This window comes from Solea solea, chromosome 6 (genome assembly GCF_958295425.1).
Source record: "Solea solea chromosome 6, fSolSol10.1, whole genome shotgun sequence".
Taxonomy (NCBI): Eukaryota; Metazoa; Chordata; class Actinopteri; order Pleuronectiformes; family Soleidae; genus Solea; species Solea solea.
Genome location: NC_081139.1, coordinates 30,628,068 through 30,646,793, shown reverse-complemented (window position 1 = coordinate 30,646,793; position 18,726 = coordinate 30,628,068). Strand labels below are relative to the sequence as shown.

Here is an 18,726-nt window from a genome sequence, read left to right as displayed (position 1 = left end):
TAGCGACACATCAACACATCCTCTTCTCTTCATGGAGGTATGTGTGGCTCTGAAATGATAAAAACACACAGATAACATACATGCTGTATACAGACCTAACAATGCTGCAAATAAACCAACTAACTATCTATCTATCTATCTATCTATCTATCTATCTATCTATCTATCCATCCATCTATCTATCTATCTACAGTATATATATCTGTCTATCTATCTATCTATCTATCCATCCATCCATCCATCCATCCATCTATCTATCTATCCATCCATCCATCCATCTATCTATCTACAGTATATCTATCTATCTATCTATCTATCTATCTATCTACAGTATATATATCTGTCTATCTATCTATCTATCTATCTATCTATCTATCTATCTATCTATCTATCCATCCATTCATCCATCCATCCATGTATCTATCTATCTATCTATCTACAGTACATCTATCTATCTATCTGTCTATCTATCTATCTATCTATCTATCTATCTATCTACAGTATATCTATCTATCTATCTATCTATCTATATATCTATCTATCTACAGTATATCTATCTATCTCTATCTTTCTATCTATCTATCTATCTATCTATCTACAGTATATCTATCTATCTATCTATCTATCTATCCATCCATCCATCCATCATCCATCTATCTATCTATCTATCTATCTATCTATCTATCTATCTGTCTATCTATCTATCTATCTATCTATCTATCTATCTACAGTATATCTATCTATCTATCTATCTATATATCTATCTATCTACAGTATATCTATCTATCTCTATCTTTCTATCTATCTATCTATCTATCTATCTACAGTATATCTATCTATCTATCTATCTATCTATCTACAGTATATCTATCTATCTATCTATCTATCTATCTATCTATCTATCTACAGTATATCTATCTATCTATCTATTATTTGTTTCTCTACTACGTATCCTCTCGGCTTTTGTTTTGAAGTATTTGCTTTAACTTTTGGGTCACCTGACTTCCTCCTCAGCCATTTTAACTGCGCAGCACGAAGACAGACTGGTGAGTGTTGACGTGATTTTGATGATAATATAGGATGATATATGATTATATATGATTGTATATGATGATTTAGTGCGTGTGAGTCCAGTACCTTAAAGTGAGACTTGAGTAAAAGTACAAGTATGTGACCAGAAAGTCACTTTTTATAAAATTATTCAGGTAAAGGTTTGGCATTTACTGTACTTGGGTATCAAAAATCATTTCTGATATAAAATGTAGTCAAAAGTGCTAGAAATAACAAAGTACAGTACAAATACGTACAATTAAATTCCTGCTCGACTCCATGGACGAGAAAACTGTCGTCATTTTCCTGTAAGTGCAGAGTGACGAGCAGAGAAAGTGAAAGTAACTATTCTGTCACTTTGCTTCAGTCGCCATTTGAACTGCGCAGCACGAGGACAGACTGGTGAGTGTTGACGTGATTATGATGATAATATATGATGATATATGATGATATATGTAACGATTGTAAATGATCATTTGGATTAAAAGTGAAATAATAATGTCATATATTCATATTATCATCAAAATAATGACTTGATTTAGTAGCTTTAAGTACTATAAGTACTATAAGTACTATAAGTGCTTAATGCAGTCGGATGAAGTGCTTTTACTGTGAACTTTTGAGAGGGGTCTGGCTGCAGACCTGCACTGTCAGGACCTTTCGTTGCAGACCTGCACTGTGAGGTCTCCTCTACTGTCAGGACCGGAAGCTTTTCAAAATAAAAGCGAGCATACCGGAAGCACGTATTTTTCGTTCCCGATGTTTATTTCTTGGGTCTTTATTTTATATATACAATGTAAATATGTTTATGTGTATCCATGTGTTTAATTGAAGAGATTTAAAAAAAAAAAAAACTGTATATCTTTCCAGTTCAACTGGATAAGGTGAAAAAACGCAGGATAATAATAAAGATAAAAACAAACAAAATATTATATAAAAAAATAAAATACAAAACGTTATGACCCACTAGGGTTATTCTACAGATAATCAGGGCAAACTAGATGTACAGCTATTGTTATGATCCCCTTAAAGGCGACATAGAATGCTTGTATCACACATATATGTTAGTTATGGAGGTCTACTTACATATATTAACTTGTTTTCATGATTAAAAACCTCCTAATCGCTGCAAACGAGCCGATCAAAATATCTCCTCGCTGACGCTGTCGTCAGCCGCGCTGTTTCAGACCAAACAGTTGCTGTGATTGGCCAGCCAACGAGAGCTTTCCTACTGTCCTGTGATTGGCCAGGTACCTGGAAGTGACGTAATAGATAAGCCAGCTCTCAGATACACAGCTCCCCCTCTGGCACGGTGGATGCTCTGCATCTCAGCAGCTACAACGAGACTAGTTCTTCTTCTTCTTCTGCGGTTGAATGTACGCAACCGGATGTGCCCGGACTAGTGCCCGCACCGGGAGGCGCTACGGTGGTGAGGATTTCTGATGACGACATCAAATTAAGGAAGTGTCGATCCGCTTCGCAGAGCCCAGGAAAACAATACAACACTATTTTCTCAGCAGTGGCTGAACTGTTTGTTCTGAAACTTTAGGGTTTCATAAACGAGGTAATGACGCAGATACACACACAAACGCAGCGTTAATTGGAGCTTCCGGTCTATGTCACCTTCAAAACATTATTAGCCTCCTCAAAACATGCATTATTTTACTCCAGTATTTTAATTTAATTCGTAAAAAGGACAGCTGTTAGTTTAGTGTGCACTACAAATGAATTTTGAAACAATAAATCTCTGTAAATACACCTTAATGTGTGATGGCATAATGCATCTACACTCCAACCTATTGCTGACTGTTCTTTTATACCATTATTTAGCATTGAAAATGTAGCCCCCTGCACTGTTGGACCCATTTACATATTGATTTACTCATTGTTTTATATAGGCATATCTTATGTGTGTTTGCAATTGTAACACCTCATAATTAGGGCTGTAACGATACACCAAACCCACGTTCGATTTGTATCACAATTTATTATTTTCTTTGGGGGGGGGGGGGTTTGAAAAAACCTTTATAAACTGAACACCAAAGAACAAGATTAACTATGCAAATTATTAACAATATAAATAGCCATAAATAGCCAAAGCTATAACACTTGTGTTTTCTTTGTAACAAAATACTGTTGAAAAACAAACAGAACTAAACTCCACTGTGGAGATGATTGGAGCATGTTGAAAATTCTTCTTCAATCAAGTTCTCTTACATTTACAAAGTAAATGAAATGGCTAGTGTTTCACACTGAGGTAACTGAGGCTTACTGCCTGTGCTGCAAACCACTCATCAAGTAAGTAAACATGAAACAAATAAACAACTTCTTTCTCTTAAGAAAACCAAACTTGATTTAAGGGAGTTGAACATTCTTCTTCTTCTTCTTCTTCTTCTTCTTCAGAAGAGGAGGCTTGCTCTCTGTGCTGTGACAATGTCACCTGCAGTGACCAGCTTGTGTAAGGGCAGCTGTAGCATCACCTGTTTCTCCTTCAACACAGCTGCAGCTGTTGTGCTGCGGTGGAAAAACGTGACAACTTTCCTCACTCTGCCGAGGAGTCGGGACATCTGGTGAACGCCCATCGCTCTCTGCGCAGCCAGATTAACGTATATGCGGTGAAAATCCGGCCGCTTCGACAGCATTGGCAATGTTTCTGCCGTTATCTGTTGTCACTTAAAGCACTTACAGCAAATTGTGTGGGTCTTGTCGACTACACCATTGCCGTCCTTTATCTCCACCATGTAGCCCAAATGTTGCCATACTGCTGACTGAAATGAAGAGGGAGGATCCGCTATTTCTGGGTTGGTTGCCATGTTTCCTCACGTTCTTCTTCAACTAGCTCAACTTTTGCAGGCAGGCGTCACATGATTCATTGGATCTGAACGGGAGGGATCACTCTGGGAGTTGGAAGGGGTGTGTCACGATTCTGCCTTCTCACACCGCGACACAGGATCGTGCATCTGAGTGTCGCGATTTCGCTTTCATATTGCATATTGTTACAGCCCTACTCATAATTCATTGAATAATTGCTTAATATTGTTTGTGCTATGTTCTTACCTTGTGGACCACATGGATTTGCCAGTGGAGGGTGTGAGGGTTGATGATTTTAAATGAACTTAGCTTTGTGTATTCAAAGTGAATGACTGAATACCTAGTTACATGACCCACATAACCAATAACCTCTGTTACAAGAGAAAACAGTAGACACAAAACACACTTTCAAATGTCTTTTTATGTTATTTATTTTTAATTTGATTATTATTATTATTATTTTTTTGGCTCACATAACTCACATAAATGTTGACTTGCAGAGCAGAGAATCGGATTCTAAACTTTTCATTTTTGAAAGTGACTAAAACTGTGAGGTGAGGTGTCAGGTGTTCTTCACTGCAACTTACATTCCCTTCATTTTCCTTTTCCCCTTTTACCAGCCAAACCACAACCTGTCAGACGTTAGTAGCGTTGGCTCATACTTATGAGTACAAACACACAGACAAATACATTATGCTTACCTTTAAATAAAATGCCACCTTTCCTATGTGCCTCTAAGTGGCTCTGCAGCTTGGACAATTGTGTTGGTGTCACTTTTAGGCACAAGGGGGCAGTGAAATCGCTTGCAGCATGACGTGCAGCGTTCAACTTTGGTACTTAAGATTGAAATATGCATCTGTAAGAGACAAATAATGTCGTAATAAGTAAAACAAAATGATATAAAAACTATATGATATAACTCAGTTTTCTTGGTCTTTGAGTAGGAAAATGGCACATTTAAGTGAGCACTATCGATACGATAACAACGCTAAAAACTACCCAAAAGTCCAAAACCCAATTCTTTCAAATTAATATAACTTTATATAGTCAATATATAGTGTGCAACATAACGTTCTAGTGAATAAAGACTGTTTCTGTTTCTTCGTATGACACAAAGTTGTTGTCACTTGACTTTTACTCACCTCGTCGTCTCCACACTTCTCATGGGGAACGAAAAATACGTGCTTCCGGTATGTTCGCTTTTATTTTGAAAGGCTTCGAATCAACTTCCAGTTCTGACCGTGCAGGAGACCTCACAGTGCAGGTCTGCAGCCAGACTGTCTTGGAACTTTTGGGGTAATCCAGGGTCAAAGTTGACTTGAACAAAACTGAGGTTATTCTTTCTTTGAAGTGGTATCAAATCCACATTTATGATTGAAATGTAATTGTACTTAGTACTTTTTGATGTCCTTGATGAACAAATATGCAGTTAATAAGTAATCCAGGATCTAATTGGACTTTTGCTCTCAAAACTGAGCTCATCAGCTGACTTGAATGCAGACAACAGCCCTTCAGTCACATACAGAGTAGCCTAGCACCATCTACTGGCACAAATATGTAAGTGACATGAACAGCAGGTTTCATAAAACACCTTCTCTGACAGAAAACTCCTGATGTGTTACAGTTTTCTCTCGTGTGATCACTGGACTGAACACAGATCCACATCAGACGTCCTCCAGGAAACATGAAGGAGATTTTCCACTCAAACTGAGAGGTAACTCTTTAAAGTGCTTTCAATATGATGCTTTCAGTGGAGCAGTGATAAGTCAGTGAGGAGCTCATTTGCACAAACTCATGACAACAACAAAGAGAAGACGTGCTTTTTATATATGAGCTTTACACTTTACACTATAAAACAAGTTATTCTCTGGAAATCTGTATATTGGGAGGTTTATTCAATTGAATTTTATTTGTATAGCGCCAAATCATAACATACATGATCTCTGTACATCGACAACATCAAGGAGAGCAGAGACACACAACAGTTCACACAATGAGCAAACACTAGGCATCAGTGGAGAGAAAAAACTCCCCCTTAACAGAAGAAGAAATCTCTGACAGAACCAGACTCACACATGTGCGGTCATCTGCCTCGACCGGTCGGGGTGAAAGGAAAATGGGGGACAGAAAGGGGGGAGAGAAAGGACAAGAGGGAGATGAGGTAGAGACACACATCTTCTCCATTTCTGCATCAGTAAATCTGTGATCAACCTGTGTGTGTGTGTGTGTGTCTCAGAATGACTGAAGTCCAGCAGATGAGTGGTTGTGTGGAGGAAGACGAGGACAGAGCAGAGTCTCCAGGACCCAGCGGTCTGTCTGTGAAGAGTGACCAGTCTATGAACCAACCTATAAAGTTCAGTCATGAACCTGGAGCATCAGAGACAAAGTAAGAGACTCATGCACTGACAACAAGAGAACATCATACACTCTTAACCCGAATTAGTTGACTTTACTCACAAATCGTGTGGCAACCTGTTGCCCTATACCACTTTAGTTTTTACACAAGCTGAAACTAAACATATCGAGTTGTATTAACATAAAACCTTATGTTTAGTACTTATATTTATCATAGTGTTTACTCACTGTAAATCATTAAATAAAACTATTATGACATATTATTGCTACTCATCATTTATTACAATTACTGTATTTTCCTCTACTTTAATTAGCTTTTGATTTTTTTTTAATATGGTATAAAACATAGTTTTAATTAAATTGGATGGAAAAAAGAAACACCTGTAAATGCTCCAATGCATTTTATTTTGTTCAGAAAAAAGGTAAAAAAAACCTCTTGTTATGACAAACGTATTCAAATAATTGAAACAACAACTATATGTGTGGGTGTTGTATGTGTTTGTGTTGTTTATGTGTGTTATGTGTGTTGGTGTTGTTTACGTGTGTGTTGTGCGTGTCTGTGTTGTTTACGTGTGTGTTGTGCGTGTTGGTGTTGTACGTGTCTGTGTTGTTTACGTGTGTGTTGTACGTGTTTGTGTTGTTTACGTGTGTGTTGTGCGTGTTGGTGTTGTACGTGTCTGTTGTTTACGTGTCTGTGTTGTTTACGTGTGTGTTATGTGTGTTGGTGTTGTGTCTGTGTTGTTTACGTGTGTGTTGTGCGTGTTGGTGTTGTACGTGTCTGTGTTGTTTACGTGTGTTGTGCGTGTCTGTGTTGTTTACGTGTGTTGTGCGTGTTGGTGTTGTACGTGTCTGTGTTGTTTACGTGTGTGTTGTGTGTGTTGGTGTTGTACGTGTCTGTATTGTTTACGTGTGTGTTGTGTGTGTTGGTGTTGTACGCGTCTGTATTGTTTACGTGTGTGTTGTGTGTGTTGGTGTTGTACGTGTCTGTGTTGTTTACGTGTGTTGTGCGTGTTGGTGTTGTGCGTGTCTGTGTTGTTTACGTGTGTTGTGCGTGTTGGTGTTGTACGTGTCTGTGTTGTTTACGTGTGTGTTGTGTGTGTTGGTGTTGTACGTGTCTGTATTGTTTACGTGTGTGTTGTGCATGTTGGTGTTGTCCCTGTCTGTCTGTTATTTGTGTGGATGTTGAATGTGTCACAAATGTACAAGAACAAAACATGGATGTCCCCTGAGATTAAAGTGTTAAATCCATAAACAAACACAATTCACAGGAAACCCTCACTCAAATGTACAAGAAACTACAAATAAACAGGATCTGTTTCCTCTTCCTAAATGAAGGGAGACCAGAGCATGAACCAACAGGCCATCATATCAGAACAATATCTAATTCCATCAACATAGACTGATGAAGAACTGAAACAATAATGTCTTCTGTCTTCAGTTGTCCAATTTTCCCATCCTTCAACACGCTTCCTACAGCATTTAAGTGTGTGTCAGTGTTGTTTGTGTGTGTTGTACGTGTGTGTCTGCGTTGTACGTGTGTGTCTGTTCATCTGCTTGCTTTACAGAAAATATAAAGGTTTTCCCCACACGTCAGAAATTGTTTTACTGGTGCGGCAAAAAAAATGAGTCAACAGCAGAATTGACATGTCTTTACATTTCAAGCTGCTTTTTCAAACTCTGTAGCTTTGGCTTTAGGTCTAATGAGAGCAAAACCTGTTGGATGAACTGAAATGTGAGCTTCATAGTCTTGGGGTAGTTAAGATGGAGTGCATACGTGAGTCCAAACAGAATGCACATTGCTGTCGGCAGATTTTGAATGTTGTCCATCACAACTTCTCCCTCAATGATGATTTGCAACGAGGCTGGACTGAGATGCTGGGAAGATGTGTGCACAGCACCTTCACGCTCAATGACAAGTGTCCCAATGTCAAGGTCACGAAAAGAATCATCATCATCATCAGATTCCTTAATAAAGAGTAACAGAAGAGCACAATCATTACATTAGAGTTGTCATTTGAAAAACAAGTTTCATCAATATAAGAGTGTCATGGCAAAAATGATAAGAAAGCAAGAGCTTACTTACAAAGCCTGCTTTAAAGAAGTTTGTGGGGTTGTCCCCAAGGATGATAGGAAGCCCTCTGAGCACCTGTGTCCGGAGCGCAGTTGGCTCTGTAGTCTTTTGGGAATTAAACACAGTAACACAAGTTAGATAGCTAAAATGAAAAACAAATAATGATCTATAAGAAAGCTTAAACAAACCAAGCAATGTTTGGATTCAATTATACAACTAATAGAGTATCATTGTGATATGATGTTTTTCAAAACCTGTGAAAAACAATGCCAAGTACAAAATGTCTATGGACCTACATTGGTCTGTTGTGAAATCTGTGTCAACAACTGTCCAACATTCCCTCTCTTGGATCCAAATAACTCCAGGAGACGAGGACTGTGCCCATCGATGTTCTCATAAAAGTCCTGCTTGAGGTTCTTGCCCACGATCCTGCTGAACTCCATGAACACCTGATAAATAAAGAGTTACACACTCAATGAGTTACACTACTAGAGACTATTTCTGGCCTGAACATCTTCCAGTTGTGTGTTCTGTGCTCCTTACTTCTGTGTGCATTAAATGTAGAATACACATGTGTGTGAAGGTTACACTGGACTCTGTGATTTACCTTTAAATGTGTACTGTGCAAGTGAGTGAGAAAGATCGCTTCTGTGCAGGGTGCAGAAAAATCACATGACTGACAGTGAAAGGTTACTTGAGCAGTTTCACTTTTATTTGATCGTGTTTGAAACGATAATGTTTTAAAAGGTGACCCCTTTTATCACAGATAAACTCACAATACTTACACTTCCAAAGCTTCCTCACACCACAGGGATCTGTAACAATAGAAAACGAGAACATGTTTAGTTCAACAACGTCACTGTTAAATACAATAAGACGCCGATGTTACAGAGAAAACTGACATGTTAACGAGCGTGTGCGTGAGAGTGAGTGAGAGGGAAAAAGAGCGGCCAAGGACGGGTCAAGCGGATCAACGCGCTGCAAGCAGCTTGCGGTGTTCGCAACGTAACCTCCTCCATAGCGCCTGCTACACTTCTTTACCCAGACAGCGGTAGAATCGCTTTTCTATTGCGTAAAATCACGGTTATAGAAACGATACAGTCGCGCACACTCGCCGGTATGTGAGCCGTCCTCAGACTGAGGACACGAAGCGAACATTAACATTCAGCTGACTCTTCTTTGAGTTAACATTAGCTAGTGTTAGCAATAAGTACTATTACAGTGTACTCTCACTCTTGTGCACTCTAAATGCTGACTGTACCTGTAGAGCAGTGGTCCTCAACCCCCGGGCCGCGGACCGGTACAAGTCCGTGGGTCAATTGGTACCGGGCCGCAGAGAAAGAATACCTAACTTCCATTATTTCCGTTTTATTTATTATAAGATTGTGAACCATTCTCTCGCCACATCTGTCTATGACTCACTCTTGACACATGTCAACATGCTTGCCTCGGTCACATGTCACGGTCGAAGAAGAAGATCAACTGCTGGAGATGGCAAAATGACGGCGGCATTAAAAGTATGTTTGAGACAATAACTCTGCCGGTGTTGTGGATTAAAGTCATGACAGAAAACCCTGAGATCACCACAACAGCAACATCCTATCTGTGTGAAGCAGGGTGAGCGGGTGCTGCTGCTGCTGCTGTTGACGAAGCACCCGTCTCCTGGCTCGCGTCATCTGGGTCCTCCGTTACCGCTGCTGCGCAATGAACAGACGGGACTTCACATTTGTCCTTTGGTCAGCGGCAGCATCCGCAACTGGTTGATGGACTCGGCCATTTTTCCCCCAGCCGGTGCACATGCCGCTGACGCACGGCTGCGCTCTGTGCAGTATCGTTGGCGCGATGTTACGAGGACGCTGCTAATACATTTGCATACACAGTGGATTCACGTTTATTATTATATTCACAAAAGACCAGTTTTTATGCCGGTCGTATCATTTTATTTTGTTTTTTATTTATTTATTTTTGTATTAAAGGCCGGTCCTGAAAATATTGTCTGACACGTTTGGGAAACGTCCAAACTTCAGAGCAGCTCTGAAAGCAGCTTCACATCAACAGCTCATTTCTTTTATTTGTGGTTCAAATTGAATTTGACTGGACTTTTGTGAAGGAAGAAGAACTAAATGTGTGTGTGAGCAACAGACTGAACCGAACTGATTCAGAATCTGATGAAACGGATCAATGAGTCAAACCATTGACGAGTCAGAGAGAGTGTGAGGATGAGCCTCAGGGTTAGACCTTTACAACAGTCCATCAGAACCACTGTGAGACAAAGCTGTAAGGATGTCTCCAGAGACACATGTCCACCAGTCCCTGACGTGTCAGTGATAAAGAAATGTCTCCACAGAGACATGTCCACCTGTCCCTGACATGTTAGTGATAAAGAAATGTCTCCACAGACACATGTCCACCTGTCCCCGACGTGTCAGTGATAAAGAAATGTCTTCACAGACACATGTCCACCTGTCCCGGACATGTCAGTGATAAAGAAATGTCTCCACAGACACATGTCCACCTGTCCCTGACGTGTCAGTGATAAAGAAATGTCTCCACAGACACATGTCCACCTGTCCCTGACGTGTCAGTGATAAAGAAATGTCTCCACAGACACATGTCCACCTGTCCCCGACGTGTAAGTGATAAAGAAATGTCTCCACAGACACATGTCCACCTGTCCCCGACGTGTCAGTGATAAAGAAATGTCTCCACAGAGACATGTCCACCTGTCCCTGACGTGTCAGTGATAAAGAAGTGTCTCCACAGAGACATGTCCACCTGTCCCTGACGTGTCAGTAATAAACAAATGTCTTCACAGAGACATGCCCACCTGTCCCTGACGTGTTAGTGATAAAGAAATGTCTCCACAGACACATGTCCACCTGTCCCTGACGTGTCAGTGATAAAGAAATGTCTCCACAGACACATGTCCACCTGTCCCTGACGTGTCAGTGATAAAGAAGTGTCTCCACAGAGACATGTCCGCCTGTCCCCGACGTGTCACTGATAAAGAAATGTCTTCACAGAGACATGTCCACCTGTCCCCGACATGTCATTGATAAAGAAATGTCTTCACAGAGACCAGTTTGCTGTTTCTGTGGACGAGCAGACGTCCCGCTGTCCTCTGTGTCAGGACGTCCTGAAGGATCCAGTCTCCACCAGCTGCGGTCACTGGTTCTGCAGACGCTGCATCTCCTCATACTGGGACCAGTCTGGTCCACCAGGAGACTCCTGCTGTCCCCAGTGTGGACACAGACCCAGGACAGGACGTGGACCACAGAGCATCCGTGAGTAAGACTCATAAGGAGAGCAGCTCCCATCAGCACTAGCAGACTTTAGAAATGGAAAAACAGGAGAAAACTGTTTAAAAGTTAAAAATGTGACTCATGTTAACTCCATGATGGAGTGTAACTCTCTGCTGCCCCCTGCAGGTTGCAGAAATGAAGGTTTCCCCTCATTTTGCTGCTTTTCTCTCATGATTGTTCTCTCGTATGCAGATGATACTCTTTCCTTCACAATCATCACAGTTCTTCTAGAATGATTCAGCCTTTCAGAATAAAATTATTCAAGTCACTACAGTGAAAATGTAGTTTTTCATTTGACAACAAACAACATAAAACAACAACGTCACAGAAAAACATGACACTGATGAAAATAATCCTCAGCTGCTCACATTCTTTGTCTCTTGTCTTTCAGCAGATGTTGGTCTGCAGAAGGTTCTAGATGAACATAAGATCAGTCTGAGGAGCAGATTTAAACATGTGACTGAAGGAACTGAAGGAACAGGAAGTAGAACCCTCCTGAACAGGATCTTCACTGAGCTCTACATCACAGAGGGACAGAGTGAAGAGGTCAATACTCAACATGAGGTGATGCAGCTGGAGACGACCTCCAAGAAGAAGACGGTCCAGGACACTCCCATCAGGTGCTGCGATATCTTTAAAGCCTTACCTGACCAGCAGGGGAACATCAGAGTCGTCCTGACCAACGGCGTCGCTGGTGTTGGAAAAACCTTCTCGGTGCAGAAGTTCACTCTGGACTGGGCCGAGGGTTTGGAAAACCAGGATGTGAATCTGCTGATTGTGCTCTCGTTCAGGGAGCTGAACCTGATCAGAGATCAGCAGCACAGTCTTCTCACGCTGCTCCATGTTTTCCATCCAGCATTAGAGAAGGTCAGAGCAGAGGAGCTCGCTGTCTGTAAACCTTTGTTCATCTTTGACGGCCTGGATGAAAGCAGACTCTCACTGGACTTCAGCAGCAGGACGCTGGTTTCTGACGTCACACACACGTCATCAGTCAACGTGCTGCTGACCAACCTCATCCAGGGGAATCTGCTTCCCTCGGCTCTCGTCTGGATAACTTCTCGACCTGCGGCGGCCAATCAGATCCCTCCTACATGTGTTGCCAGGGTAACAGAAGTACGAGGCTTCACTGACGACCAGAAGGACGAGTACTTCAGGAAGAGATCCAGAACTGAAGATCTGTCCAGCAGACTCATCTCACACATCAAGACGTCCAGGAGCCTCCACATCATGTGTCAAGTCCCAGTCTTCTGCTGGATCAGTGCTACAGTTCTGGAGCACATGTTGACCACAGAGCAGAGAGGAGAGCTGCCCAAGACCCTGACAGACCTGTATTCACACTTCCTGCTGGTTCAGACCAAGAGGAAGAAGAACAAGTACGATAAAGGACATGAGACGAGTCCCCGGGAGCTGACGGAGGCCGACGGGGACTTTCTTCTGAAGCTGGGGAGGCTGGCCTTTGAACATCTGCAGAAAGGAGACATCATGTTCTACCAAGAAGACCTGGAGCGGTGTGGTCTAAGTGTGACAGAGGCTTCGGTGTACTCAGGAGTTTGTACAGAGATCTTTAGAAGAGAGAGCGTGATCTTCCAGAAATCAGTCTACTGCTTTGTTCATCTGAGTGTTCAGGAGTTTCTGGCTGCAGTCTACATGTTCCACTGTTTCACCAACAGGAAGACAGAGGTACTGCAGGACTTCTTCAGAAAAAAAGACAGTACGAAAAAGTCACTGATAGAGTTCCTGCAGGGCTTCTTCAGAAAAAAAGTTGATGATGATGGTGATGACGATGAAGATGATGACAATGAAGATGATGAAGATGATGATGGTGGTTACACTTCTCTGGATGTGTTCCTGAAAGCAGCCATGAAGAAATCCCTTCAAAGTGAAAATGGTCACCTGGACCTGTTTGTTCGCTTCCTTCATGGACTCTGTCTGGAGTCCAACCACAGACTCTTAGGAGGTCTGCTGGGTCAGACTCAGAACAGTCCAGAAATCATCCAGAGGGTCATTGAGAACCTGAAGAGGATGAACACAGACAACATCTCACCTGACAGAAGCATCAACATCTTCCACTGTCTGACAGAGATGAACGAGCAATCAGTGCATCAGGAGATCCAAGAGTTCATGAAGTCAGAGAACAGAAGCCAGGGCCTCTCTGAGATCCACTGCTCAGCTCTGGCCTACATGCTGCAGATGTCTGAGGAGGTTCTGGATGAGTTGGACCTGGACAAGTACAGAACATCAGTCCAGGGGAAACAGAGACTGATTCCAGCTGTGAGGAACTGCAGGAAGGCTCGGTGAGTTCAGACATGATCAATAACATCATCAGTCAGTGATGATTCATGGTTTGGTTTATCAAATACACACAGAAGTCAGTTCTTCTCATTCTTCTCAGTTTGTTTCTGGAGATGTTTTAAATGATGAAAGTGAAGATTTGTCAGCTGGTTGTGATTCTTGTTTTGAACTGAATGAAAACACCAAATCACAACATTCTCTCAAGTCTCTGTTCATGATAAGACAGAAAGACAAGAGAAACCAACAGTTCACACAATGAACAAACACTAGGGGGCAGTGGAGAGAAAATCTGTGACAGAACCAGACTCAAACATGTGCAGCATCTGCCTCGACCGGTTGTGGTGAAAGGACAAAATGGAGGACAGAGGAGAGGAGGGGGAGAGAAAGTGAAAGAGGGAGGTGAGGTAGAGACAGAAGAGAGAGACCAGGAGCAGAAATATAACAGTTGTGTCAGCTTCTAAGTTTAAACAGGACTTATGACATTTTTATACAACTACAATGTTATTGATGTTCTATTAATGAGACATAAACATTAGACTGATATCAACTTTAATTATAGTATCATATTAATAATAATAACAATACTACTGGTTTCAAGCAGCAACTTTGTCTAAAGTCTCATCTTTTATTCTTTATTCAGGTTGAGTGACTGCAGTTTGACAGAGATCAGCTGTTCTTCTCTGGTCTCAGCTCTGAAGTCCAACCCCTCACACCTGAAAGACCTGAACCTGAGCTGGAACCAGCTGCAGGATCCAGGAGTGAAGCTGCTGTGTTCTGGACTGGAGAGTCCACATTGTAGACTGGAGACTCTGGGGTGAGTTCACTGACTCTCTGTTACTGTTGTAAATGTCAGATGTTTCATCCCCAACTGAAAGTCATTCATGTTGTCACATGAGTTGAATCAGTGATGGTTGTTCCATGTTTCCACTTTTTCTTCCCTCAGATGTAGAATCAGGATCTTTTCACAGCTGACGTGTTTTTTGTTTTCTAAAGTGTTTCAGTCGCTGTAGTTTTCACGTCAGTCGCAGCTTTGACCTTTTCTGACTGAACTTGATGTTTTTCACTTTCTCCTCTGACACGTTCACATGTAGCCAATCAGAATGAGTGTTGTTGATGATGTCACAGCTGTGACTGTTTACAAACAAACAGGAGCTTCCTCTCATCTTCAAATCAGCTGTGTCTCAGTTCATAAGGCTGGATCCTCCAAGTGTGGACTCATGGTCCAGATGTTGTCAACATGTGTCACAGCACCGTGACGTGGGCGTGTCCCAACTGTCACATGACTCGTCATCTGGTGTATGTTTGGCGGACGACCGTGTCCCAGAATTCTTTGCAGCAATAAAGGTGGTGGTAATGCACCTTTAAGCTGGTTTACTAAACACAGATGAATCAAAGAATCAAATCAAGTGTAAAATATAGAATTGTAAAGATGTTGAGAAGAAGTGTGATTCAGGACTTTGAAGTGTAGAGGGCAGTATTGAACCTCTCAGTGTACAGCCTGCACACAGACTCCACCTGTTTCTGCTTCTTATCATTGATTCATTTCATTGAGTTGAACTTGATGTGAAAAGTGAGGCTGTGTTGAAATTCACCTGTGACTTCTTTGTCATTTTGCTGCTGTTTCTTTGCGTCAAACGTCTTTATTCTTCACGTTCACTTGAACTGAACCTTCACACACTCGTGTGTCTCACAGTCACATGACTCATGCTTTCTAAATACACTGTAGAAAATGTTCAGATACATTTTCATCCTCACAGCTGATATTTGACTCACACATTAAAATTCACCTGCTGAACAAAACACTTTTATTCTTTATTCAGGTTGAGTCACTGCAGGTTGACAGAGATCAGCTGTTCTTCTCTGGTCTCAGCTCTGAAGTCCAACCCCTCACACCTGAGAGACCTGGACCTGAGGTGGAACCATCTGCAGGATTCAGGAGTGAAGCTGCTGTGTTCTGGACTGGAGAGTCCACATTGTAGACTGGAGACTCTGGGGTGAGTTCACTGACTGAAGCTGCTGTTGTTTTTTTTAAACTTTCATTTCATTTACATTAAACTCATTTTATTCACTGATGATTAAAATAAACTCCTTAAACACACACACACACACACACACACACACACACACACACAGTCACACACACACACACACACACACAGTCACACACACACACACACAGACACAGTCACTCACACACACACACACACACAGTCACACACACACATAGTCACACACACACACACACACACACACATTGTTCTAAAGTCTCATGTTTTATTCTTTATTCAGGTTGAGTGACTGCAGTTTGACAGAGATCAGCTGTTCTTCTCTGGTCTCAGCTCTGAAGTCCAACCCCTCACACCTGAGAGACCTGGACCTGAGTGATAACCAGCTGCAGGATTCAGGAGTGAAGCTGCTGTGTTCTGGACTGGAGAGTCCACATTGTAGACTGGAGACTCTGGGGTGAGTTCACTGACTCTCTGTTACTGTTGTAAATGTCAGATGTTTCATCCACAACTGAAAGTCATTCATGTTGTCACATGAGCTGAATCAGTGATGGTTGTTCCATGTTTCCACTTTTTCTTCCCTCAGATGTAGAATCAGGATCTTTTCACAGCTGACGTGTTTTTTGTTTTCTAAAGTGTTTCAGTCGCTGTAGTTTTCACGTCAGTCGCAGCTTTGACCTTTTCTGACTGAACTTGATGTTTTTCACTTTCTCCTCTGACACGTTCACATGTAGCCAATCAGAATGAGTGTTGTTGATGATGTCACAGCTGTGACTGTTTACAAACAAACAGGAGCGTCCTCGGTTGGCTCAAGATGGCGACCTGGGCGGTTGGAGTGCGGTGAGCTCCCAAACTATAAGTTGTACCACGTCAAAAAACGGCAACTAAACCAACTATTATGACTGCTGTGGCTACTCTGTGAGGATAGAGAGGATAATAAAATATTTTAATTAAACATTTTGAAAAATGAATTAAATGTTAATTCATTCTAGAACGGGGCACCACCCTGAAAACAGGGAAAAGACAATCAATCTATGCCTTTAAAATCAGTCTTAAATAATCACTGTAATTGACTACGATATCAAAGATATCCCAATTTAACAGTATTGAAGGTATGAATCCGAGCACAGACCCTCTCAACCCCCATTTGTCACAGTATTCATGTACAAAAGACACAGAGCATTCCTTCAGGTTAATAAAAGTAACAATTTATTCAATCAAACATTGAAATCAATTAAACAATCATGTTCACTAAAAGTGAACATTAATGTAGAACGAAAATCTATTGGTTGAATCAACAAATATCACTTGCTAAGCTACAACAACACAGGCTATATACAACATAAACACCAATATGTGTGTGTGTGTGTGTGAGTGTGAGTGTAACATGAGACAAAGATAAGACATGGGAGTGAAGCGGTTGGCAGAGCAAAGCCACTCCCACTTCCGACACCAAAGTGGAGAAGGCATGCGCAGTAGCAGTGACTGTAGACGCACGCTTCCACCAAAGATGGCGCCAGAAACACATTAACACGAGGTCGCAGATCTTGGGTCGAACATGTGATAGCATGGCTGCAGAGACACGTGTTCGACACAAGATGGCGCCTATGAGGAGACTCTCATTCATGAATGAAAGAGAGAGGGTGAGTGAGTGAGAAAGAGAGAGAGTGAGTGAGTGAGAAAGAGAGAGAGTGAGTGAGTGAGAGAGAGAGAGAGAGAGTGAGTGAGTGAGAAAGAGAGAGAGTGAGTGAGTGAGAGAGAGAGAGAGTGAGTGAGAGTCGCGCTTGAATAGCGGCAGACCAAAGGTGTGTTTCAAAGCACAGTGTGTTCAGTGAATGAAACAAAAGGATCGCGTACGTGAGAGTTTATGTCAGTTTAAACCACACAGACTTGACACAGGCAAAGCCAGGCCAGTCTGTGAATCTTAACGTTCATGCCGACATTCTCTCACCACGTGATCTGTCTACGCGCTCACAGCGGGAGAAGACACGTCACTGCAGGGTGAGCGGTGAGCTCTACTTTCAGCGAAGGGAATTAATAACGTGTAAACAAATACAAACAGTTAACAATAGTAAACAAATCCATACGAACGTGTGGGTGCGCAATCCAACACGTTCAACACAAAGGAAAGTTCATAAAACACAGAACCTTAACCTAACCCTGCCCAGAACCCTTGCCTCTTACTGTGAGCTGATAACACGTTTTCCCCCGAAGGAGAGGAACAAGAAGAAAAACACAAAGAGCAAAAATAGGAAGAGAAAGAAAAATGGAAGTGAGCGAGAAACGTCTGTCCTCTGGTTTTATAGTGTTTTCAGGGGCAAGGCCATAAAACAGAGAACGGCCAATGAGATTCACTGACCCTATGGAATGCTGACCAGTCGTAAAACCAAGAATGTCCCAAATGGTGGACTGAGACTTTGTTGAAAACTCAAATCAGGCTTTTGAAACTGCATATAGGCCTTACCCATGGAGAACAATAGAATAGTGGATTACAGTAGACATCTCGGCCCCAACATTTGTTAGTATAGCATTAGCTTTAACAAACCACTGGAACCATGCCCAAAAGAGAAGTGAAATCCAACAGCAGTACCAACGTCACGTCACTACTTCAACATGAAGTTGAAGGTTTGGACGCTTTGTTCACACCGCTACCAGTTACGCCGAGTAAAGGCCCGGACCCAAAGAAACAGCGTCAAAAAGGCGGAGGTGATGCTGACGATGTTTCCAACGCTGAAATCATGAATGCAGTGGTGGAGTTAACAAAACGCTTCACTGCGCTTGAGCAAAACATCTCCAGAAACACTGAAGCCATTACGACAGTCTGCGAGCAGTTGAAAGG

General features: G+C 41.8%; 1 protein-coding gene across 4 annotated transcripts in view; it reads left to right on the top strand.

Annotated features, from left to right (window-relative positions):
* LOC131460188 (NACHT, LRR and PYD domains-containing protein 12-like) overlaps positions 1 to 18,726 on the top strand; it is a 366,580-nt gene that overhangs the window by 255,397 nt on the left and 92,457 nt on the right. For all 4 annotated transcript variants that reach the window (XM_058630459.1, XM_058630458.1, XM_058630457.1 and 1 more), the window contains 3 exons: positions 14,522 to 14,695; positions 15,702 to 15,875; positions 16,171 to 16,344. In XM_058630459.1, coding sequence (XP_058486442.1) covers positions 14,522 to 14,695; positions 15,702 to 15,875; positions 16,171 to 16,344 — 522 coding nt within the window. The remainder of the gene's footprint in view (positions 1 to 14,521; positions 14,696 to 15,701; positions 15,876 to 16,170; positions 16,345 to 18,726) is intronic.